Source organism: Channa argus, chromosome 5, assembly GCF_033026475.1.
Source record: "Channa argus isolate prfri chromosome 5, Channa argus male v1.0, whole genome shotgun sequence".
Taxonomy (NCBI): domain Eukaryota; kingdom Metazoa; phylum Chordata; class Actinopteri; order Anabantiformes; family Channidae; genus Channa; species Channa argus.
This window is the reverse complement of record NC_090201.1, coordinates 195647-215281: the sequence shown is the minus strand read 5'-3', so window position 1 is coordinate 215281 and position 19635 is coordinate 195647. Positions and strand designations below refer to the sequence as shown.

The window sequence follows — 19635 nt, the reverse complement described above, 5'->3', positions numbered from 1 at the left end:
AAACTTCCAGCTCCAAATACAGGACACAGAAGTTTGTTTTGCTTGAACGACAATCACAGCGCTTATGTTTTGTTGTTGGGGTATTTGCTTAAGTGTTGCAAGAGTGTAGTAGTGTATGTGTGGAGCCATGTGATACAAGTTACAAAGGGAAACGTGCATATTAAAATGCCATAAATCTGGCTTTAGTATAGAGCACAGACCAAGCACGTCGTACACAGATTTCTCATTCACTGAACAGGCTGCTTTAAGATGTTATTGCATAGGCTAAGTTTGATATAACATTCTTTTAGTTGAATGAACACACTTAAGGAATTTGTCACTAAGTGTAATTTTTGGCACAAATGCCGGTATTAAACCCTGGGTTTACACTTGTGCTGGCACAGTTAATAATTTTCAGATTCAAATACAGATTCTAAGATAATTCATGATGAATCACCTGTATTCTTCAAGCATATAATTGAGCAGTTGAAAAACTCACGCTTTTAAGTCGTTTTTAAAGAAAAATAGTCCTGTTGTTAAATGCATTGAACGTAATTACGTAGTAACTGACTACGCACCGCATCGTGTCCCTGTTCTGTTGACTGGGAAGCCCCTAGCGCGGAGTTGCCAACGCCCGGCGTAAAGACACAAATAGAGGAGACGGTAGGATCTGTTTTTGTGTTTTTAGACGTAGTTATTGTCGATTATTATTTTAAATGTTGTCAATCTAATCTGTGCTGTATATCAGCGATACATTGGTTGTAATTGCCAGTTTATATATGCTGTTCAGCAACAGCGTCCGCTAAGGTTAGCGCTGCCAGTTAGCCAGCAAGCTAATATGACAGTAGGCTTAGTTAGCAAGAGAAAAGGCTGTTACATTGAACCGGCTTGTAAATAGTACTATTGGGTGTGTGTGTAACGGCACATATCACTCCGGGGATTTTAGTATGTTGGGATCTCTTCATTTATTGGACCTTTAGATGTGGCAAGGACGTTATATTGAAAAGGACGCGAATAGTTAGCGATTAGCTTTTTAACGAATTGAAGTAAAAGCCGTAGAGTTGGCATACAAACGCTTTTCAAATCTAAGCAGGGCCTTGGATAATTTGCGTAGGAAGCTGCCCTACATGATCCAAATCCACATCACTGGCTGGATAAAAAGAGGGGCAGGTTGTAAATTTATTGTTGGGTTAAGCAGCCGGCAAGAAACGAGGCCAGAATGAGGCCGAGGATGTGGCCGAAATTTAGAAGCTAGTAAGACTAACGCATCCAAACTAAGACCATCTTTCATCCTGATGGGATCCATCAAAATGGGCTGGTTGAAATGTTTTTGTAGTATAGTTGGCAGTAATTACACGTACAGGCAAATCACTACAATACACAAGTATTAGTCAATGTTTAGAGGATACAGGTTGTGAGCATGCTAATTTAATTGTTAATTGGTGGAGGACTGATGAAAAGTATTTTATGTTGATCTCGTAGTAAAATGCCTGTTTTTATGTTGGTCAAGTTACTCTGTAACCAAATCTGATGTAATTTCAGTGAATTCAGTGGTGAAGTATGGACATAGGGACGCTTGACTGGTTGGCAGAAGTGTTTATTTTTCAAGAGAAAACCTACACTGCTCACATCTGATGACATTATATCATCATAGTTTTCCACAAATTATTCTACTAAATGCAGTGGCTAACGTGCGGTGCTGATTTCAAATGAGGAGGTGCTTGTTTTGGGGAAAACCGCTTGATTAAACTCGGTCTCATTCTCATTTGCTACCAGCCTTTAAGTAGGCCTGCTCTTAAATTGCTTGCTGCCCTACAAACACAAATGCTTGGATTAAGTCGGTCAGCATTATTGCAACTGCACCGAACCGCTGTGGTTCTTGGCCATTGTCACACTAAAGTTCTTAATTTTTCCGACTTGTTTGATAATTTAGAATGACTTCAATTACAGGATGTCTCTAGACTTTCTTCTGTTACATATAGTTACATGATAAACAATGTTGAGTAGATGTAAAATTGATAAGGACCTATATAAACTTTTGGTTATCAGTATTACATGTAATGTAGATATTTTGCAACTACCCTCATCACAAGCATCTTTATAACAACATTTGGAACATGTGACTTTTTAACTGCACAGGTCAAGAGACCACAGTTGTAGGGAAGAAGTGTAACTTTGTTATGGCACGCCATATTGTAAATTGTTCATGTCTTAAAGTTATTAATCAACAATTTTCTGTTGCACCACTGTTACTTGTTTACACAATTGCAGTTAACTCAGTCCAAGTGTTGGTTAATCCTTATGCCCCTTTCGGACACAAATGCTTCTGCAAAAAAAATACTGTCAATTTAACAAGTCAATGTCACGTTCCTTGTGTGGAGCAAAGCTTAAATGTATGGTTTTGCATTTAATTCATGCACAGCCTAAACCATAGGCTTTACAAGTCCTATACACTATTGTTAGCATTTATACTTGTGCGCTCTCTGTCTTAGTCGCTCTGCAATTACGGCAAACCATAGCCATGAAGAAAACACCGGAAAATAAATCCCACCACCAACTAGCGTCTGGGAATTGATTTTGTCTGGTGATGTGCTCGAAGCTTCTAACTTGCACTGTTGGTATCCTTTCTTGAGTCTTGAAGAAACATGCCTTTCGTCCACGTTTTGAAAGGTTTCGTCTGTGCCTCAGTGTGGGCTCTGTCCATGAGTGTTATCTGTTAGCTCACCAATACCAGATGTAGTCCGACTTTTTCATTATGTTTTGGTGTAGTATTTTGCCACAACAACTTCTTGGGCAGGAAACCATTTATATTTTAGGTGTTTCTGATGTATAATTTTATCTTGTGGTTATGTGAAACATTTATTTTATGTAACTCATGTAACAGCACAGTTGTTTTAAAATCAGAGCTAGTATTATTTAATCTGTTTCTATAGCCAGCCCTAGTTTAATTACATTCAAATCAATCCTCCAATAGTTATATGAAGGAAAAACACCATCTCCCTGTGTAGTCAGGTGAGACAAATCTTTAAGATGTAAACTGAAATTTCATCTAGTGACAGTTTTCTCATTAGCTTCAGGCTTTCTTTGTTCTGGCATTTTGTTAAACATCTCACCAGTATCAGCACAGTGTTGCTGCAGGATGTCCACCTGTCCTGTCTTCCCTTTAAAAATCATTTTCATGCTGTAACATTTGGTCCCTGCAGTTTTGTCCCTCCTGCTTCTCCCAATGATGCCCCCACCCCCACACAGTGGTGCAGAGCTCCGCAGTGGCTTAGTGCTGACAAACCGTAATTTGTAGTGGAGAAACAGGAGTACTGTGGTCCACATACTACATGTAGTGCACACTGCTTCAAGATACACTGCATTGTTCATTTTCAAGGTCAGCTTGTCTGGTTTTGCTCATCTTTAAAGGCCTTTTTTGTCTTTCTGACGACATGCCATGGTATGAACTGCACGTTTAAGTAAATGACGATGACTTTATAAAATTTAATGCTACAGCAAATGATCATTTTCATTATACATTAATATATAGATTATTACCTTTATTAATCATATAGTCTACAGTTTTCTTTAGCTGATGGAAGCATTTAAAAAAATTACCATAGTGGTTTAATGAAAATAGTGGTTAATTTTATTGTTTGTCTTTGGTGTGTGCAGCTTTGGGACATGCACAGGCACTTCTCATTCAGCTATTCGCCCTCAAAACCACACACACTCACACTCACACACATGGATGGGGGAGCTGCTATGCAGCTGGTCCACACTCACTGGGAGCATCTTAGTTGAGGTTCAGTATCTTGCTCAAGGACACTTAGACATGTGTCAGGAATAACCTGGGATCGAGCCAACAACCCCGGGATTGGTGGATAATTGCTTAACCTCCTGCACCACAGTCGCCCCTGCTCCTTTCCCAAAGTCATGCAGACTATAGACAATTTTGAATCTATATAGGGACGTGTCCGTGTAAGTGTAACTTCTGTTTATCTCTGCGAGCTTCATGAACTTAAATCATGTTTTCCAACTGCAGCATTACAATTGCCAGTCATGGGGCAGCCCTTAACATGTGAACATGCAATGGGTTTAATATTAATAATTATGTCAATACCTGATAAATATCAGCTGGTGAGCATGTAGTTAGTTGTTTTTTAATACCTTTATAGTATCAGACTATTATCTGTTGAATTAATTTGCAGCATTTTTCTTGGGAGCTCCATAGAAAGAACACACCAATCCAGTGTATTTTATTTATTGTTTATCATTTCTTTCCAAATTTTTGCCACCCAAACATTCCTAATCCTTCGCTAACACAACCACTTTCTGCACTGTGCTTTAGTGTGTCATATGTTTCACACTTGGGTTTCAGGCTTTGCCTGATGAATAAATTAGAAAACCTTATTTGCACACTTTATTTTACGCCCTTGGTTGATTGAGGGTGTTTACCTATTAATCAGTTGAGGGAAATGAGGGAAGATCCTTATTTTAAAATAAGTTATGAGGCTTTTATTCAGGGGATAGGATTCAAATGCTTTCAGATTTAGTCAGGCTTCATTTTGATAGTAATGTTTTAAAAGATGAGTGTGGTATCTTTACAGTGTTGTTAACGCACAATGTTTTCTCTCTGTATGTTTTTCTGTTTCAGATCTTGAATGAGTAGTGTAGACAGTAAAACACAGCTATGCAGACCATTAAGTGTGTTGTAGTTGGAGATGGTGCTGTGGGTAAAACCTGCCTGCTCATCTCCTACACCACAAACAAGTTTCCCTCTGAATATGTTCCTACGGTAAGTGTGTGAATGACTGACTGCATTTACATGCACTTTAGAAGCCAGGTATCAACTGCCTGAGTTAGAAAATATGTGGGGAAAGTGACTTATTTAGACTTTTACGAGGCACTTTGTGTTAGTCAAATTTTCAGACATTGCTCTGTTAATGATCTCCGTGATTTACCGTGATACATTGAAATGTGCAGTTTAAAATACATTGACTACATGTTGATTAACAAGAGTTTATGCAAAGTCAAATTTCTAATAAAAATTTCTGTGTTTTGTAGGTGTTTGACAACTATGCTGTAACTGTAATGATTGGAGGTGAGCCCTACACACTGGGCTTGTTTGATACAGCAGGTATGTATTTCTATTCCCATCCTGCACTCACTTACTCTAGGGTAACCACTTAGGGGGAACTTTAACCCCCTAACCAATTACATTTTGTACTGTGATGTGTTTCTGTGAAGTTATATTGTTCGAATAAAGTTATGAGGTGTCCTGCCTTCACACTCATTCACAGGGTAACTTTTAATGGTGAGTGTGTGCTAATGACAGTTTTATTTTAGACTGGGCTGGACCCTGTGCTTTTGTTTCTCTGCATTGTCCCGCTGACAGAGACATCCTGCTTTGTCCAGTGCATCAGTGCACAATGATCAGGCTGTGTTTGTTGAACGTGTTGGTATGTGGTTTCCTCAGGTCAGGAAGACTACGACAGATTACGACCTCTGAGTTATCCTCAGACAGATGTCTTCCTCGTCTGTTTCTCCGTCGTGTCCCCCTCCTCCTTTGAAAATGTTAAAGAAAAGGCAAGTTTGCCCATTTCCTTTTCTGCTTGCTTATAAAAGATTTCCATGGTCCTTTAAAAATTGTATAAATTAAAAATTCTAAAATATACTTGGATATAGTGGTTTGTATATTAAAAAAAATAGAATCATTTGTAAAATTAATAAAAATGTTTTGTCGCATTAGACCTAGCAGAAGAATTAGTGGAGTCAACCCTACGTACCTCTGTCATAGTCAAACAAATAAAAGAACATCAAATTAATAGTTTTGTTAATGTTCAACAGCTAAAAATAAAAATATAATCAGATACTCAGTCAGTACTGACTAGTGTAGTACTACATATGTATTTATTATGCAGTTGTCTGGCTGAATAAGTAAATGGTTTAAGTTTTGTATTACAATGTAATGATCATTGCAATTGCCTATGTTTGGGTATCTAGTGGGTTCCAGAGATCACCCACCACTGTCCAAAGACCCCCTTCCTGCTAGTTGGGACTCAGATTGACTTGCGGGATGACCCCTCCACTATAGAGAAGCTGGCCAAGAATAAGCAGAAGCCCATCACTCCAGAAACAGCCGAGAAGCTGGCAAGGGACCTGAAGGCTGTGAAATATGTGGAATGTTCAGCCCTCACACAGGTAATACACAAGATCTGCACCACATGCTTAAGCATTAGCAACAACTAAGAAAATGGAGGGAAGAGAAACATGTCTTTATTCACCCAGATCTGTGCATGCGTTTTGTTTTGCATGCTGCTTTGGTTTTGGTGATTATTCTAGCTCATGTCCTTAGTGGTGTTGCTATTTGTTTATCATCAGATAGTTTCATATGGATTCAAATCCTTGCTTTAGGTCACAGCAAACAGTCTGCATTTACTTGTGTTGGTGCTGTTGAAGAAAGCAGTTGACATTTTTCCTCTTCATTCTACTGGCTCAACATGACTTGACTGTATGCTTTGGCTACTAGGAAGTTTTTAGCTGAAGATTATTTACCCCCTAGATGTAACCTAGATGTTGCTGCATGAACCGTGGTGATGACAAGGTTACACACAGTATAGGGGTGTATGTTATATCAATTGAGCATCTCTGGGTAATGTCAAACATGGCAAATTAAATCCAACACACGATGCTACAACTTTTTTTTGGTGGCTGATGCGAAAGGGAAATGTTTTCCCAAAGCGACTTACAAGGCAAGCAAAACTCTTAAGTCAAGGAGCAAACATTAAAGCAAAGTGCTATCATAACTAATCTATAAAAGAAATTTAGGCTCCCATCCAGAAGTACTCGTTTTTGGAACACTTTATTCTCGCCAAGTCTTGTATCCTTCTGGCTCGGAACGAACATTATTCTTCCACCGAGGTATGTTACGTGTTAATTATAGCAAATCCATCCTTTGTTCCAGTTTGCAAAGTTAGACTGGACACTTTAGGGACTGCTGCAATGGAGCAGAGGGTGAATTGAAAGGATAGATGATGATGACATTTTATTAAAAAAAGAGTGACATGGCAAATGTAAGTAGTTAGTTATATACTCCCAGTAATGTAGCATACGTAGCTTAAATTATTCAGTTTGTCATTAGACTGGAATAACTCTAAACCTTCTCACCTGTATCCACATTAGGGAGGGTACAGAAGAAGGTGGAAAACAGAAACGTAATGGCCATTTCTAAACACTAATTTATAAAATGTATTAAAATTCTATAACGGTTAATTCTTGCCAGATGTAGCCAGTCGAGCCAGCGGGTGAACTTTTTGTGTTTGTTTTTTTCTCATTGTGAAATATGTATCAGAGGAATAAAATATTGCAATAGCAGTGTTTCTTTTTATTTTGTTCAGTTAGAATGAAAGGTTTGCTGATTGTCTTTTTGGATTAGTACATAAGGAATTGGGCACAAGACCTCTGTGACAATTTTGAGACATGAAAATTACTATGGGCATATAGCTAATGGATAGTTGGATGGAGGTAAAATGAAATGAGCAGAGTGAAGATGCTGCTGCTATTGATGTAGAAGAGAGAATTGCTGAATTGTATAGACAAGCTTAGTGCCATCCTCCTTTTTGTTTGTCATTTTTGCTTAGAATGTTCTAATGTAATGTTTTAACGAGAACCGTATTAGCCAGTGTCATTACATCCGAGCAATCAAAAGGTTTTAGTAGGAGAAAAAGAAAACGTTGTAAAATCCATGAGCTCCATCTGTGCTCGATATTAGTTTAAATATGCTCATTATTTGTGTTTGATTTTATGAATAATATGAGTTATTCTGCTGGAGTACTTGTGTTGGCATTAGCACCACATTGTTTGAAATCTGTGCTGGGAAGCGAGCAGAGGGAACATAACTTAAAGGGAAACGCATGCGTTGGGCCATACTCAGGCAGAGAACAATAGTGTTGATGGAGCTAAGGTGCAGACCCTCCCACCCCCACCCCTACCTCCCTGCTATGCTCCTTCCTTCCTCTTCCTCCTCTCTCTGTGGCACAGCTGTTGCTGTTGTACTGATGTCATTTCCTGTTTCCTGTTGGGATGTGAGCACTCGGTCCACACCTTACTGCCCTTTTTCTTTTTCAGTAGGGAGCATTACAACGGTTCACTTCTCTTCTTTTTACCAAACATCTCCTTCTCAAACTTGTTCTGTGACTCTGGCACCTTCTGTTTGAATTTCACACAGACACTTTCCTCCATGTTCTGCCATGTTCCTCCTCATCCCTTTCTCTGTTTGCTGTTTTAATTGTGCTCTTCTCTCCCCTCTCCTGTCTTTGTAGCGAGGGCTGAAGAATGTATTTGACGAAGCTATCCTAGCTGCGCTTGAGCCTCCTGAGACGCAGAGAAAGAGGAAATGCTGTATATTTTAATTTGCCAGTGCTCTCATCTCTCTCTCCTCTAATTTCTTCATTCTTTCTCAGCTCTTTTCATTCCTTTACACCCTCTCTTCTTCTTCAGTCACTCTATTTACATGCACTGCTTTTGTAATCTCTATCTCTGTCAACTTACTAACCAAACTGTCCTGGACCTACAGTACTTTGTACTGAAACTTCATCACAACTAACCTTTGGGTGTCTAGAATCACTGACTTGAGGCCTTTATGCTCTTCAGTGATTTGCTGCCTATTCTACTCTGTAAAAGACATTTGCTTTGTTCAATGTGTCAACATACTTCATGCTTGACTTCTGGACTGCTTACTTTCACTCTTGTATCACTTTAATTTTTCGGAGCCAGGGCTCACTAATGTGGCCCCTGGCCAACAGTAGACACGCATCTTACAGGACATGTAGGATGTGATTTGGGATGTAGCCTTGTTTTTGTTAGTCTCTCGTCTCTGTCCTGCAGTGGTGGTGGCTTTACATAGTTCCACAATATGCTAACAATAAACAGAGCTTCCATTTTTAATGATAATGTATATTTTGTACTGCTTTTGATGCCTGATTAAACGATTTGAGTCTGACTGTGGGTTTATATATAGGGCTTCAAAACACAAAAAGCATATAGAGAGAATGTTTGGGCCTTTTTGTTTTTATTATACCGATTAGTGCTGGGCGATATATACGATTAATTGCATATATTAGAATCTTTGTTATTGGACGATGAGAAAAGTTCTCAAATGAAAAATTGAGGTACATTCTTCCTTCTGCTTGAACACCAGTAGTTCTTTTTAAAGTTACAATAGTAATGTCAGGTGTCATTGTTGTCTTGGAGACACTTACACGTGTGTTGACTTTGCTAGTCAAAAGGTGTTTTTTGTGAGTAATGGTGGCCACAGCAGGTGAGGACAACACAATATCAGAAAAAGCTACATATGTTACCTACTTGACATATCAACTATAGCGTTAGCAATCTCTTAGCAGGCATTGCTGTGTTCTGTGGATGTGTCCAGGGACAATGCACAGTGTAGCTCATCTGTGTGTTATTATGGGCAGGTTATGTTATGTTATGTACCTTACAATGTTTACAATATATAAAAGGAGAACAGTTTTCTAGTGATATTTTTCTTTATCAATACGGCACACATGACCCTAAGGGAACAGCATATAGTTTTAATTATTCTATTTCATTTTTTTTTTAAAAGTGAATCACCCAGAGCTCTGAAAAAAAGGAAAAAATAATCAAGATTACATTTTTTGGCTATATTGCCCAGCCCTAATACCATTAGTATAGAAATATAATTATTATTGTTGTTGTTGTTTATTAATTCAGTTTATGTAAAGCTCAGCAGCACTTTTAAAGCTATAGTTATATGAAAATTGCTATCTGAGTTTGCTGAGCCCAACATTCTCTATACATGACACTAATGTGCCGTTAACCTTGGTGCATATTCTGCTGTATTGGAGGTCCAATTAATAAAAAGCTAACAACAATTGTGTGAAATGACCGATGAAATAAATTAATAAAGAACAGATGAACTTGCGCTCTTCTCTCTGGCTCACTTCTTTCCCAGTACTTTCTCACAAAAGAATGGAGTGGGGCTAGTTGATTGAGTTAAGCAACACTGGGGTTTACTGGTATCCTGAATAACTACGGCTCTGTGTCAGAGCTGCTGGTTACCTCACATGATGAAGCTCATGGTATAAGCCGCTCTGCTCTGGGGCAAGTACAAAAACAAGAACCATTCAATGGAGCTACTTTGTGATGATTATTATTTTAAAATGTTCTTTGTTTTCCTACACTTAATCTGCACGACCTTTTCAACTCCAGAGTCAGTTGAGTCAATAATCAGGAGGCATGGAATGAAATCCTCAGCTATAGATTCTTTTGTATTCTTTTGTTTGCAGCATGATTTGCACGTTTCATCAAGCATGCATGGGATTTGTGTTGTTGACCACCTCTGTCTCATCTGACTGAAACAACCACATTGAATGGAGAATTGAATATTCTTATGGGTTGTTCATTTCAGACCTGAACACCTGGAAATTATTTCTAATTATTGTTTGTCCCCAACAGCTCTTTAACAATCCCTTCCTTACTATAACCCACTAAATGGAGCCTTCCCCCCACTCCACCCACTTGTTTCCCCCTCTTATATTACTCATATTATTTTACCTGTGTGTTTGTGTGTGTCTGTTTGCGTTGCCCCTTATTGAGCCTGTGTTTTTGTTGTGTTTGTGTTCACAGAAAGGACTAAAGAATGTGTTTGATGAGGCGATATTGGCTGCATTGGAGCCCCCAGAGCCCAAGAAGAAACGCAAATGTGTGCTGCTATGAGAGGCTCCCACTTTTTTCAAAGCGCGCACACATAACACATCCTAAATACATACACACACACGCCCAACTCCCCTTCCCTAACCCCCCTTTTCCCTTGCTCTGCTAAGGCTGGTAGACAGGATTGTCTTCCACAGGGAGGACCAGAAAGAAAACAGCCTACTAAGTTTCAGAAAAAAAAAAATCTGCAATAATAAGAAGCTTTTCCCCAAGTCTGAGATGAATCTAACCTGGCTAACAGGCTGCTGGCTGCTTGGGGCAGGGCAGGTCAGCCTGCTGTGATCTCGATACCAAGCTAACATAGAAGTAGAATTCATTCTGTCAAGCTTTTTGGTAGATTGACTTAAACTCGCTCAGTGTTGTGGCCTGATTGACCTGGATGCCCAGACATGTAGTTGTCCTCAGCCAGTGTAAATGTTTCATGGTTACAAGCCCTGCCCCAGCACCTGCTAACTGCCTAATGTGCGGGTGCTCATGCTGTTGGTTGACTAGCACACACTTTGCCCAATCCATCCTTTATTACTCAGCACTACCAGAGATGTCGCTAACAGTAGTGTTGTTTTGTTTTGTTTGCCAACATCCCCTTTCTCCTCAAACACAGTCTGAGATATTTATTCCGTGTTACAGATAGACGTGCTTTCAACCACTAAAGACACTGTGTAGGTCTGACAGGACTCTGTAATTGAGGCAATATTGTTATTTAAAAAAACTGAAAAAAAAAAAACATACCACAGCTCTCTCTTTTTTGAGGAAGTTGGTCAATATTGCCATCTAGTGTCCAGTCCTCTCTTTTCAAATATCCACAGTGCTCAGTCACAGTCCATTTGGAGTGTGGTAATCACATGAAGAGTGGAAGGCAGCCAGTACAAATGGGTCTGCAGCCGACCACAGGAATTGGCCTTTTAGATGCAGGGAACTTAAAACAGTGTTAGCAGAACAAGTGGTGTGTTGTCATGCGTTGCAAGGGACCAAGGAAGGGTGCAGCATGACTGAGTGCTTTAACGATGTCATCACCTTACACATCGAATGGGTACAACAGGGACTTTCCTTGGCTGAAGTTTCACATTTAGATGAGTGATCAATGAACATGCATTTCCACCAGATTTCTGTGCCAGGTCAGAGTTTGGTGCCTTTCTCTAGTTTCTCTAGTGTGTACAGACTGTGCATACGAGGTGTGATGGGCTGTCCCGCCTGTTGTACCCATTCAAAATGTACCACGCTGCAAATAGCTGAGCCTTGGTCTCTGGTCTAAATGATAGGTTTAACAGATATAATTATAATGTAAGCTGGCACACAATGTTGATGTAGGTTCCAGGTGTTTTTACCAAAATCTTTTTTTCTTCATTATTTCTCTCTGTGTTTTTATATTGTTATATATATATAAATATATAGGAAAAGGTTACTTTCAATCTTTTTCCATTCAGGAGTCGGAATTCATCTGAACTCTTAACCTATCAGTTTATACCAAGTAAACCTCCCTTGGATTACAACACAGTGCGGAAAAAAGTCCAATGGCAGAGAGACTGTTTGGTAAAAAATATTTGTGATTGGTTGGTTCTTTGTTTTTTTTTTACTGGTGGCTTATAGTTGGGTTGACCTGAGCCCAATCAGTATAATTATTATAACCTGTTGTTGTTTTGGTGCAAAACCAAATGCTTTGTCTAAAGTCTTTGTTCTTTGTATATGCATTCTTTTCAAAAATATTAAACTTATACCTTGCCTTTACCACTTCTCCCGTGCCATTTATTTTAAGTCTTGACTGATATCAGGTAATATGCAGTAAGTTATGTTGATCCCTGTTCATTGTCTACTCCAGTGCATATTAATAGCTCCATAACCTGTCATGGCATGTTAAGCCAGCAGGAGATGCTGTGCACCCAAACATTCTCATTCCTCTTTGACGTTCCACTGTTGGTGGTATCGAGAAGTTGATGCTGATGTTTACAATCCACACAAGGTGCTTTTACACTCTTATCTGATTATTGCATATTGACACTAGGGTTATTTAAACTCGCATTTAAGATCAAAAATGTATCCAGTGACACTGCTATGGAAACATACATTTATATGACCCTTTGCTGTATTTATCACAATGTATTTTTCTTAAGTAATGCTTACATGTGTTACAATGTACAACATCATAAAACAGCCCAAATGGAGTTTAAAGTTAGTGAAAAGGAATTCATCTAAAATATTCCTAATTGTAAAATATCAGTACACTAAAAAGTGTAGCAGTAACACTGCTACTAGTTAAATGGTTTGCACTCATAGTGCTTTACACTGCTTCTTACTCACCCATTCACACTCACAATCACCGATGGGGGAGCTGCTATGCAGCTGGCCAACACTCACCAGGAGCAACTAAGTTGGGGTTCAGTGTCTTGCTCAAGGACACGTCGACTTGTGACCCCCACAGTCGCCCCACAGTAACCATCACTTGTAGTCTTACCAGGTTCAAAATCTGTTTATTAGTGATCAAAACATTGAAAAATTGCAGAACAAACAATAGAACAAAGTGACACCAAAAGTAGACGAAAGGACACACACACACACACACACACACACACACACACAGCATGATCAGCTCTCTGACATGAGAAGAAACTTTAATTAAGCTGTGGTCCAAACAGCTTAGCAGAATTTTTAAACCCCCTTTTCAAGTGTGGTTACAAATGTGTTGTAAAGTTAGTAACGCTGGAAATTTGAAATTTCCAAGTTATTATTGAAGTTGGTATTGAAGTTTCCAAGTTATTATGATATTATGAAATTCTGATTTCCCAGTTCAAATGGAACACACCACAATTAACATATTAAGTTTCATTACAAGTCTCCCAGCTATATGAAAGTTTACGTTAAATATGAAGTTACCCAATTGCCCCTTGAAGAATCAGCAGGCTGTGTTCTAAGTTTTCCTAGTTAGCCACTCAGTCATTTTCTAATTTTTAAATTTGAGCAATTAGAAATTCTCAAAACACCATGTTACATTATCTTGGTTATGTAATTAATCATCACTGAAATAAATGTTGTAACTCTGTGTAGGAATATAAAGATATGATACCATTTGATACATGTACATGCATAGACAGGTCAACAACATTGTCAATAATACATAAATATATTATAAGGAAATAAGATGACATGTGCTCTGTCTGACTGACATAGCACATGTGATAATAATCCATTTACACTTTAACAAGTTATTTCCAGCAAATTTTTACTTTTGAAGCAGAGACAGGTCCTTACGTCGAGGTCTCACTGAGCAAGACACTGAAAACCAGGTGTCTCCGTGTGTGTAGAGAAAAGTGTAGACTTGTCAAGTTGTGTTTTTGGATTGACTTTGATTTCCAGGAGACCCGTGCCAACCATCACTACTCTACTAACCCTTACGTTAACCTTAATCTAACCTTCCCATAACCTGAAACCAGGTCATCGCACTTTGCACTCACACTAGCCGTGGTTGCCTTGTACCTATGTTCACCTTTTGCTATAGCTTTCATCACTATCATATGACTTTTAGTTTTGAAAAGAAGTGCTTCTCCATAGTCACACCATGGTATACAGTGTGGGTAAAACATGGTGCGTGCACACACACACACACACACACCAGTGTATCCCTGTATTGTTGTGATGTAAGTGTTAAGAGATATTGTTGTGATGTAAGTGTTAAGAGATCAGTATCACTATCACACAGCTCACACAGATGTCCAGGAATTCCTCAAATGTCAGAAAATGAGGGTGATATCTCAGTCTTGGTGACCTGAATCCTCTGCCATAGATGGTTAGGAGAGATATTGGACTGAAACCCCACCCCACCCTTGGATCACCCCTCATCCACCCCTGTGAGACGTTCACACATTCCCTGCGTTTCTGGAGTGCTGTCTGTCAGTGCCTTCTTCCGCTAAAGAGATGCTGACAGCCATTAATTATCACAGAGGCTGAACGGAGGGCATTCCTCTCTGCTGAAATATTGGCGTACACACACACACACACACACAAAGGCACCACCTGGCCTCCATTGGTCTTCATCATGTTTCACAAATGAGTGTAAATGTTTTGTCCTCTGGGGTTGTCCAATCACAGGTGAGCATGACTGAGTGTCTTTTCTTGGTGGGGCGAGCAGCAAGAAGTGGGGATGTAAAGCCCACGCAACACATCAGGAACGTTAAGAAACCTGCAACACACACACACACACACACACAATACTGGCGTGCACTGCTGCACCCACTTTTATGAGACGGTTTTATGATGATCTGCACAGATACTGACTTGTGATGAAAAGCACGCTGAGGATTTTAGCAGTTTATCAGAGCTCAGCAGTAAATCAGTGTGCAGACATCTCGGTTATATACTGTCTGAGGGCCTGCTCAGAACCACTTGAGGGCATGAAAATAAATTATTGTTGGCTGAAGCTACAGGCTTAGCCATGCTCAACCTATGTACTGAACCTTTAACAGTCTCTGCTGTTCTAGTGTCTATAAAGCTCCTGCCATCACACGGAACACAATGTGTTTTTCATGTCAAAGTTGGCTGTGGTGTAGAGGTGAAGCTTTACCTGCAAGTATAAGGAAAATGAAGAGGGGCCCATCTTTATTTTCAACTTTTAGCCCATATTGTAAAGCAGGTGGGAAATGATCTCTCAGCTGCATTGTGAAAAGACAGGTGTTTTAAGTTCTGCCTTCACTCTCACATCAGAACTTGGTTTAACTTTCATTTGCTTGTAATTCCAACAACAGGACAGACTGTGCAGCTTTTAAAGGGTTGGTTCTGACTTGTTTAGTTGTGTAGCTAAGCAAATATATCTGTAGGAGTTGATTGCACTCAGTCATTTATGCCATTCTTCCTGGAAAATCTGCTGTAGTTCCATCAAATAGGACAGAAAGTCACTGTGGTCTCTTCTTCTATAAGATTTAAGTCTGGGTTTTGGTTGGACCAGTCAGGGACAATCAAAGGCTCCAGGGTAGTGTTGTTACAATCCCCCCACTGCACTCTGGAGCAGGTTTTATTCCAAAGCTTCTCTGTATTTTGCTGCAATCATTAATACCTCATCTCCAGCATGATGCTGCCATCACCATGCTTCACTGTAGGCACCAGAGTCTGCTCTTTGCAAAGTAGAGTGGTTGTCCACCAGGGGGGATTCAATAAGTGATACTGTGTGTTACAAATGTAAAAGAAACTATTCAAATGTTACATGAAGCCAGGTACAGGGTGCATCCAACTACTGCAAACTATCAAAGATTTAATATCTTAAGACCACACCTACATGTCTGAAATAAACTAACAAGAACACAACAGCAGGAAAAAATGAATGTACAATGACATTTACTGTAAGTCTGTAAGTCAAAGGTCAGACCAAGGATCAGCCTGCAAACTACAGTAGTGCACTAAAGTATAATGATCCCAAATGACTCACTTGCTTGGCTGAGATCTGCGGTCTACTGAGAACATTTACTAGTTTTCGATTTGTCTAAATTCTTTTTTCTTTTTTGGTTTTTGTATTAAATTCCATCATCTGATGTTTTCGGTTTATGCTGTGACATTGTTTCAGGTTCAGTATCAAAATATTTTGGCAGAAATTAGTACTGAAGTCATAATTTTTGGTATTGTGAAAACACGACTGAAGAGGACGTCTAAAGTTCTTTTGCAGCGACCATTTGGTTCACTGTGCTCCTGGGAACACTCAAGCTTTAGAAATGGTTGTATATACTTGTCCTGGTCTTTGTCTAACCATGAAATGTTATTGAGGTGGTCTACAGAGACTTCCTTGGACTTCATGCCTGTGCCTTTCTAAACTATGTGCAGTGAATTCGATATATCAGAGGAATCTAATCAGGTTCTAGACCCGTCCAGGGAAAAACAAAAGCAAACAGGATTCCTAAAAGGGTTTGAGTACTTTTCAAAACGAGGGATTTTTATTTCCAATTAATTTGCATAAAATGTTGCAAATTCAGTTTACAGCACGTAAAGGGATCTGAAGTGACTGTAGGTACTAAAAACAGTAAAACATCATTATTAAAATGTCAGAACAAGTCTAACAATTCAAACGAGAAGTTTCTAAACTGAACTAAATATTAAAATAGGCACGTGTGTGCGAGTGTTTTCTGCATATTGAGTGCACGACTGACAGCCAGGCGCCCATGACGCTATCTCTGGTCACTGCAAGGATTATTTTGATATGGCAGATTGGTGCTGGCTAATAGATACATGGGACACTCCCAATCCAGCCCCTTTTACCCACATGCGCACACACACTTGAAGACGTGTGTTTGTTCATTTTAGTGTCCAGGTGTTTAAGGAAAGTTCTTTTCAGTTCAGCTGAAAACTTCTTGATGACAGACACACGACTCTAACCATCAGTGCGGAGTGTGTGTGTGTGTGTGTGTGTGTGAGCTCACAGTGATCCTCTATACCCTCATCCAGAGATGAAGCCGTGCCAGTTAAAGTCCCCATCAACACCCTGATCCACCATCTGTGTGTGGAAGGGGGAGAGGTTGTGTGTTGTCACTTTCACTCCTCTGTACTTATCTGATCTGTCCATGCTGGGATAAAGTGCAACCTAAAAGACATGGACACCAACACTTATAATTCAATACAGGTCAGGTGTCAAGTCCTTCTGAGCACTGAGCTCATTAAATGTGCAGAGATTTTACTTTTGCTCTTGTTTGTTAAAACATTAACACTATATGAAAAGGGATGTCCTGCTAATTATGTTTCGTGTCTTTCTCACTTTTTTTTTTCCTTTGGGCCTATGTGTAGTGTGCAATCAAGATCCATCGTTGAGAATTCTCCATGTATTCAGCCCTCTGAGGAAAAACTGAGATTAAATCCGAAGCACTTAACAAACAGTGGGCATGTGGAGTACAACAATTTCAAATGTGCTGAAAAAGAAAAGAAAATACTGGTGAACAACATTGGAAAACAGCAACAGATGATGACAAAAGGATTAGTCAGTGAAATCAGAGCAGGGCTGAAGGTGTCAAAATTCTCTTTCTGTCACAATCCTTTTTCCTAAATGTGTGGCTGCAATAAGTTTCATTGATAGTAATAGAAGCCAAGACCCCTTTTGCATGCTCATATTCATATTTAGGGCAGACTGGTGAACGCAGACACTCTTCTCACTGCAGGCAACCTGGTTTCTCACAGGAGGAGCAGAAGCTTATGTTAAACAGTAGTCTAAGGTGGGAATGACCTTACTCAGCTTGCAACACGACTACTTCATGTGTGACTTAAGCGTAGAGTTAACTTGAATAATCACTGTTTTCCTAACCAGAGCAGGTTCAGTTAGTGTGAACATGTAACCAGAGATAACAATACATGTTAAAATGGAACATGCAGGTAGTAGAACTAAGACGAGACTCAGGTGGAAAATGTGGAACTGTGCCCCATCAAAAAATGGTAAGCGTGATGTCACGGCTTCAGTGCCGAGCAAAAACCAATAAAGTGGACTGTTTATGAGGTGAGTTCTAAGTCAGATAACAACAACTCGTTTTTACTCCTTTAAATTACAGTATGTTCATATGTAGCTAATCGGTTTTAGTGAGGTATCTTTGAAGCGGTATTGTGGGAAATTGGGTTTTGCAAAACAGAAGTAATGGGTGTGGAGGTTCATGGTTCATGTCCTTTCTGGTACTTGTTATTGGTCCTGACAACAGATTTGGAAAAATGCAAAATAGCAGCATAAGAAATCAAATGATAGAAAATACATTAATAAGAAACATGAAAGAGCCTGCAGAAAGTGTAGTTTGCCCACACGCTGACTGATTTGGACTTGAAGCACATCAGGCTTACAGGCAGTGTAATGGCAAAACAAGTCAAGGTAACGGAAGGTCTGCACCAGTATGTGGCCATGTCAGGCAAGAATCTTTGTGCGTATATCTCGATGCCCACCAGCTCGACTCTCACACCCGCTCGACTCGTGTTGCGCAACGTGGCCGTTTCAGGGCAAGAAAAAGCCAGCAGAGACACCAGAGGAAAGCTGAGAGGGAGGCAGAGGGGGAGAGGGCTGCGAGAGAAAGAATTGCAACTGTCATCACAAACAAGAACCATCTGTCTCATTTGTGTAACTTGTTTTCTTTTAATATGAGAAGTATGCTGGAGCGATCTGGGAGTTTGAGAGAGGCCTGGGAGGGCCGGGCCCTGGGCTAAAGCCAGCCTTCTCCTGGTTCTCTGAGCAAGTGGCATTAATATACAGCCAACTTGCCCTCTTAACCCTTCACACTCACAACACACAGTGGAGGACAAAGAGAGACAACATCAGAAAACCTTTAAACTTATATACGCAGAGCTACAGGTATAACGTGAACTGAAGGTTGAATGATTTACATCAAATATGTCCTTACCTGTATTACCCTGATTTATTTGGGAAGTACTTGTACTTTAGTACATGTACCTGTAAATAACATATGCTTGTTGGACGACTCACTAGTCAAATTATTTTGTCTTTATTTTAAAGTTTATGGGATTTATGTTTAGCAGCAGTCAGAAGCCCTGCTGTTATTTCATGTAATGTAATATGAGTAGGAGCTGATTCAACTGCACCTTCTTAACGAAGTGATAGTTAAAAATCTAGCTTTGTCACAGGTAATTAAAAGAAAACTGTTTGATGAACACTATGACGTATAACTTTCAGATCCGTATATATGGGTTAAATGCCATAAACATAATTTTTTACAGACCAAGGAAATAAATGCTGAACAAGAGATTGCACTGAGGCCCAGATATGAAGTTGTATGTATGGCCGTGTCACCACAGTTAGCGTTAGATCCCAATCCTAATGCTCTAATTTCAGGGGAAGTGAAGTCTGTTTTGCCACATGTGTTTCCCATGGCCTTAATCTGAAGCAAAACTCCACTCTAACGTGAACCAGTCGTGTTTTATGACGCTTAACCTTTGCCTAACCCCAGCCAGTTACCTCTGCTCACT

The 19635-nt window shown here is 39.6% G+C and overlaps 1 protein-coding gene across 2 annotated transcripts; it reads left to right on the top strand.

The window, feature by feature from the left end:
* The first annotated feature begins 496 nt into the window (after positions 1 to 496).
* cdc42 (cell division cycle 42) lies at positions 497 to 12441 on the top strand. 2 transcript variants are annotated; one of them, XM_067503992.1, is made up of 6 exons: positions 497 to 642; positions 4619 to 4759; positions 5029 to 5101; positions 5441 to 5550; positions 5968 to 6165; positions 8286 to 9925. In XM_067503992.1, the coding sequence occupies exons 2-6, from the start codon at positions 4655 to 4657 to the stop codon at positions 8373 to 8375; spliced, it is 576 nt and encodes a 191-aa protein (XP_067360093.1). In that variant the 5' UTR covers positions 497 to 642; positions 4619 to 4654; the 3' UTR covers positions 8376 to 9925. The 2 variants fall into 2 exon arrangements, with proteins under 2 accessions (XP_067360093.1, XP_067360092.1); XM_067503991.1 differs by lacking the exon at positions 8286 to 9925 and adding an exon at positions 10630 to 12441 and having other exon boundaries at positions 498 to 642.
* The last annotated feature ends 7194 nt before the right edge of the window (positions 12442 to 19635 follow it).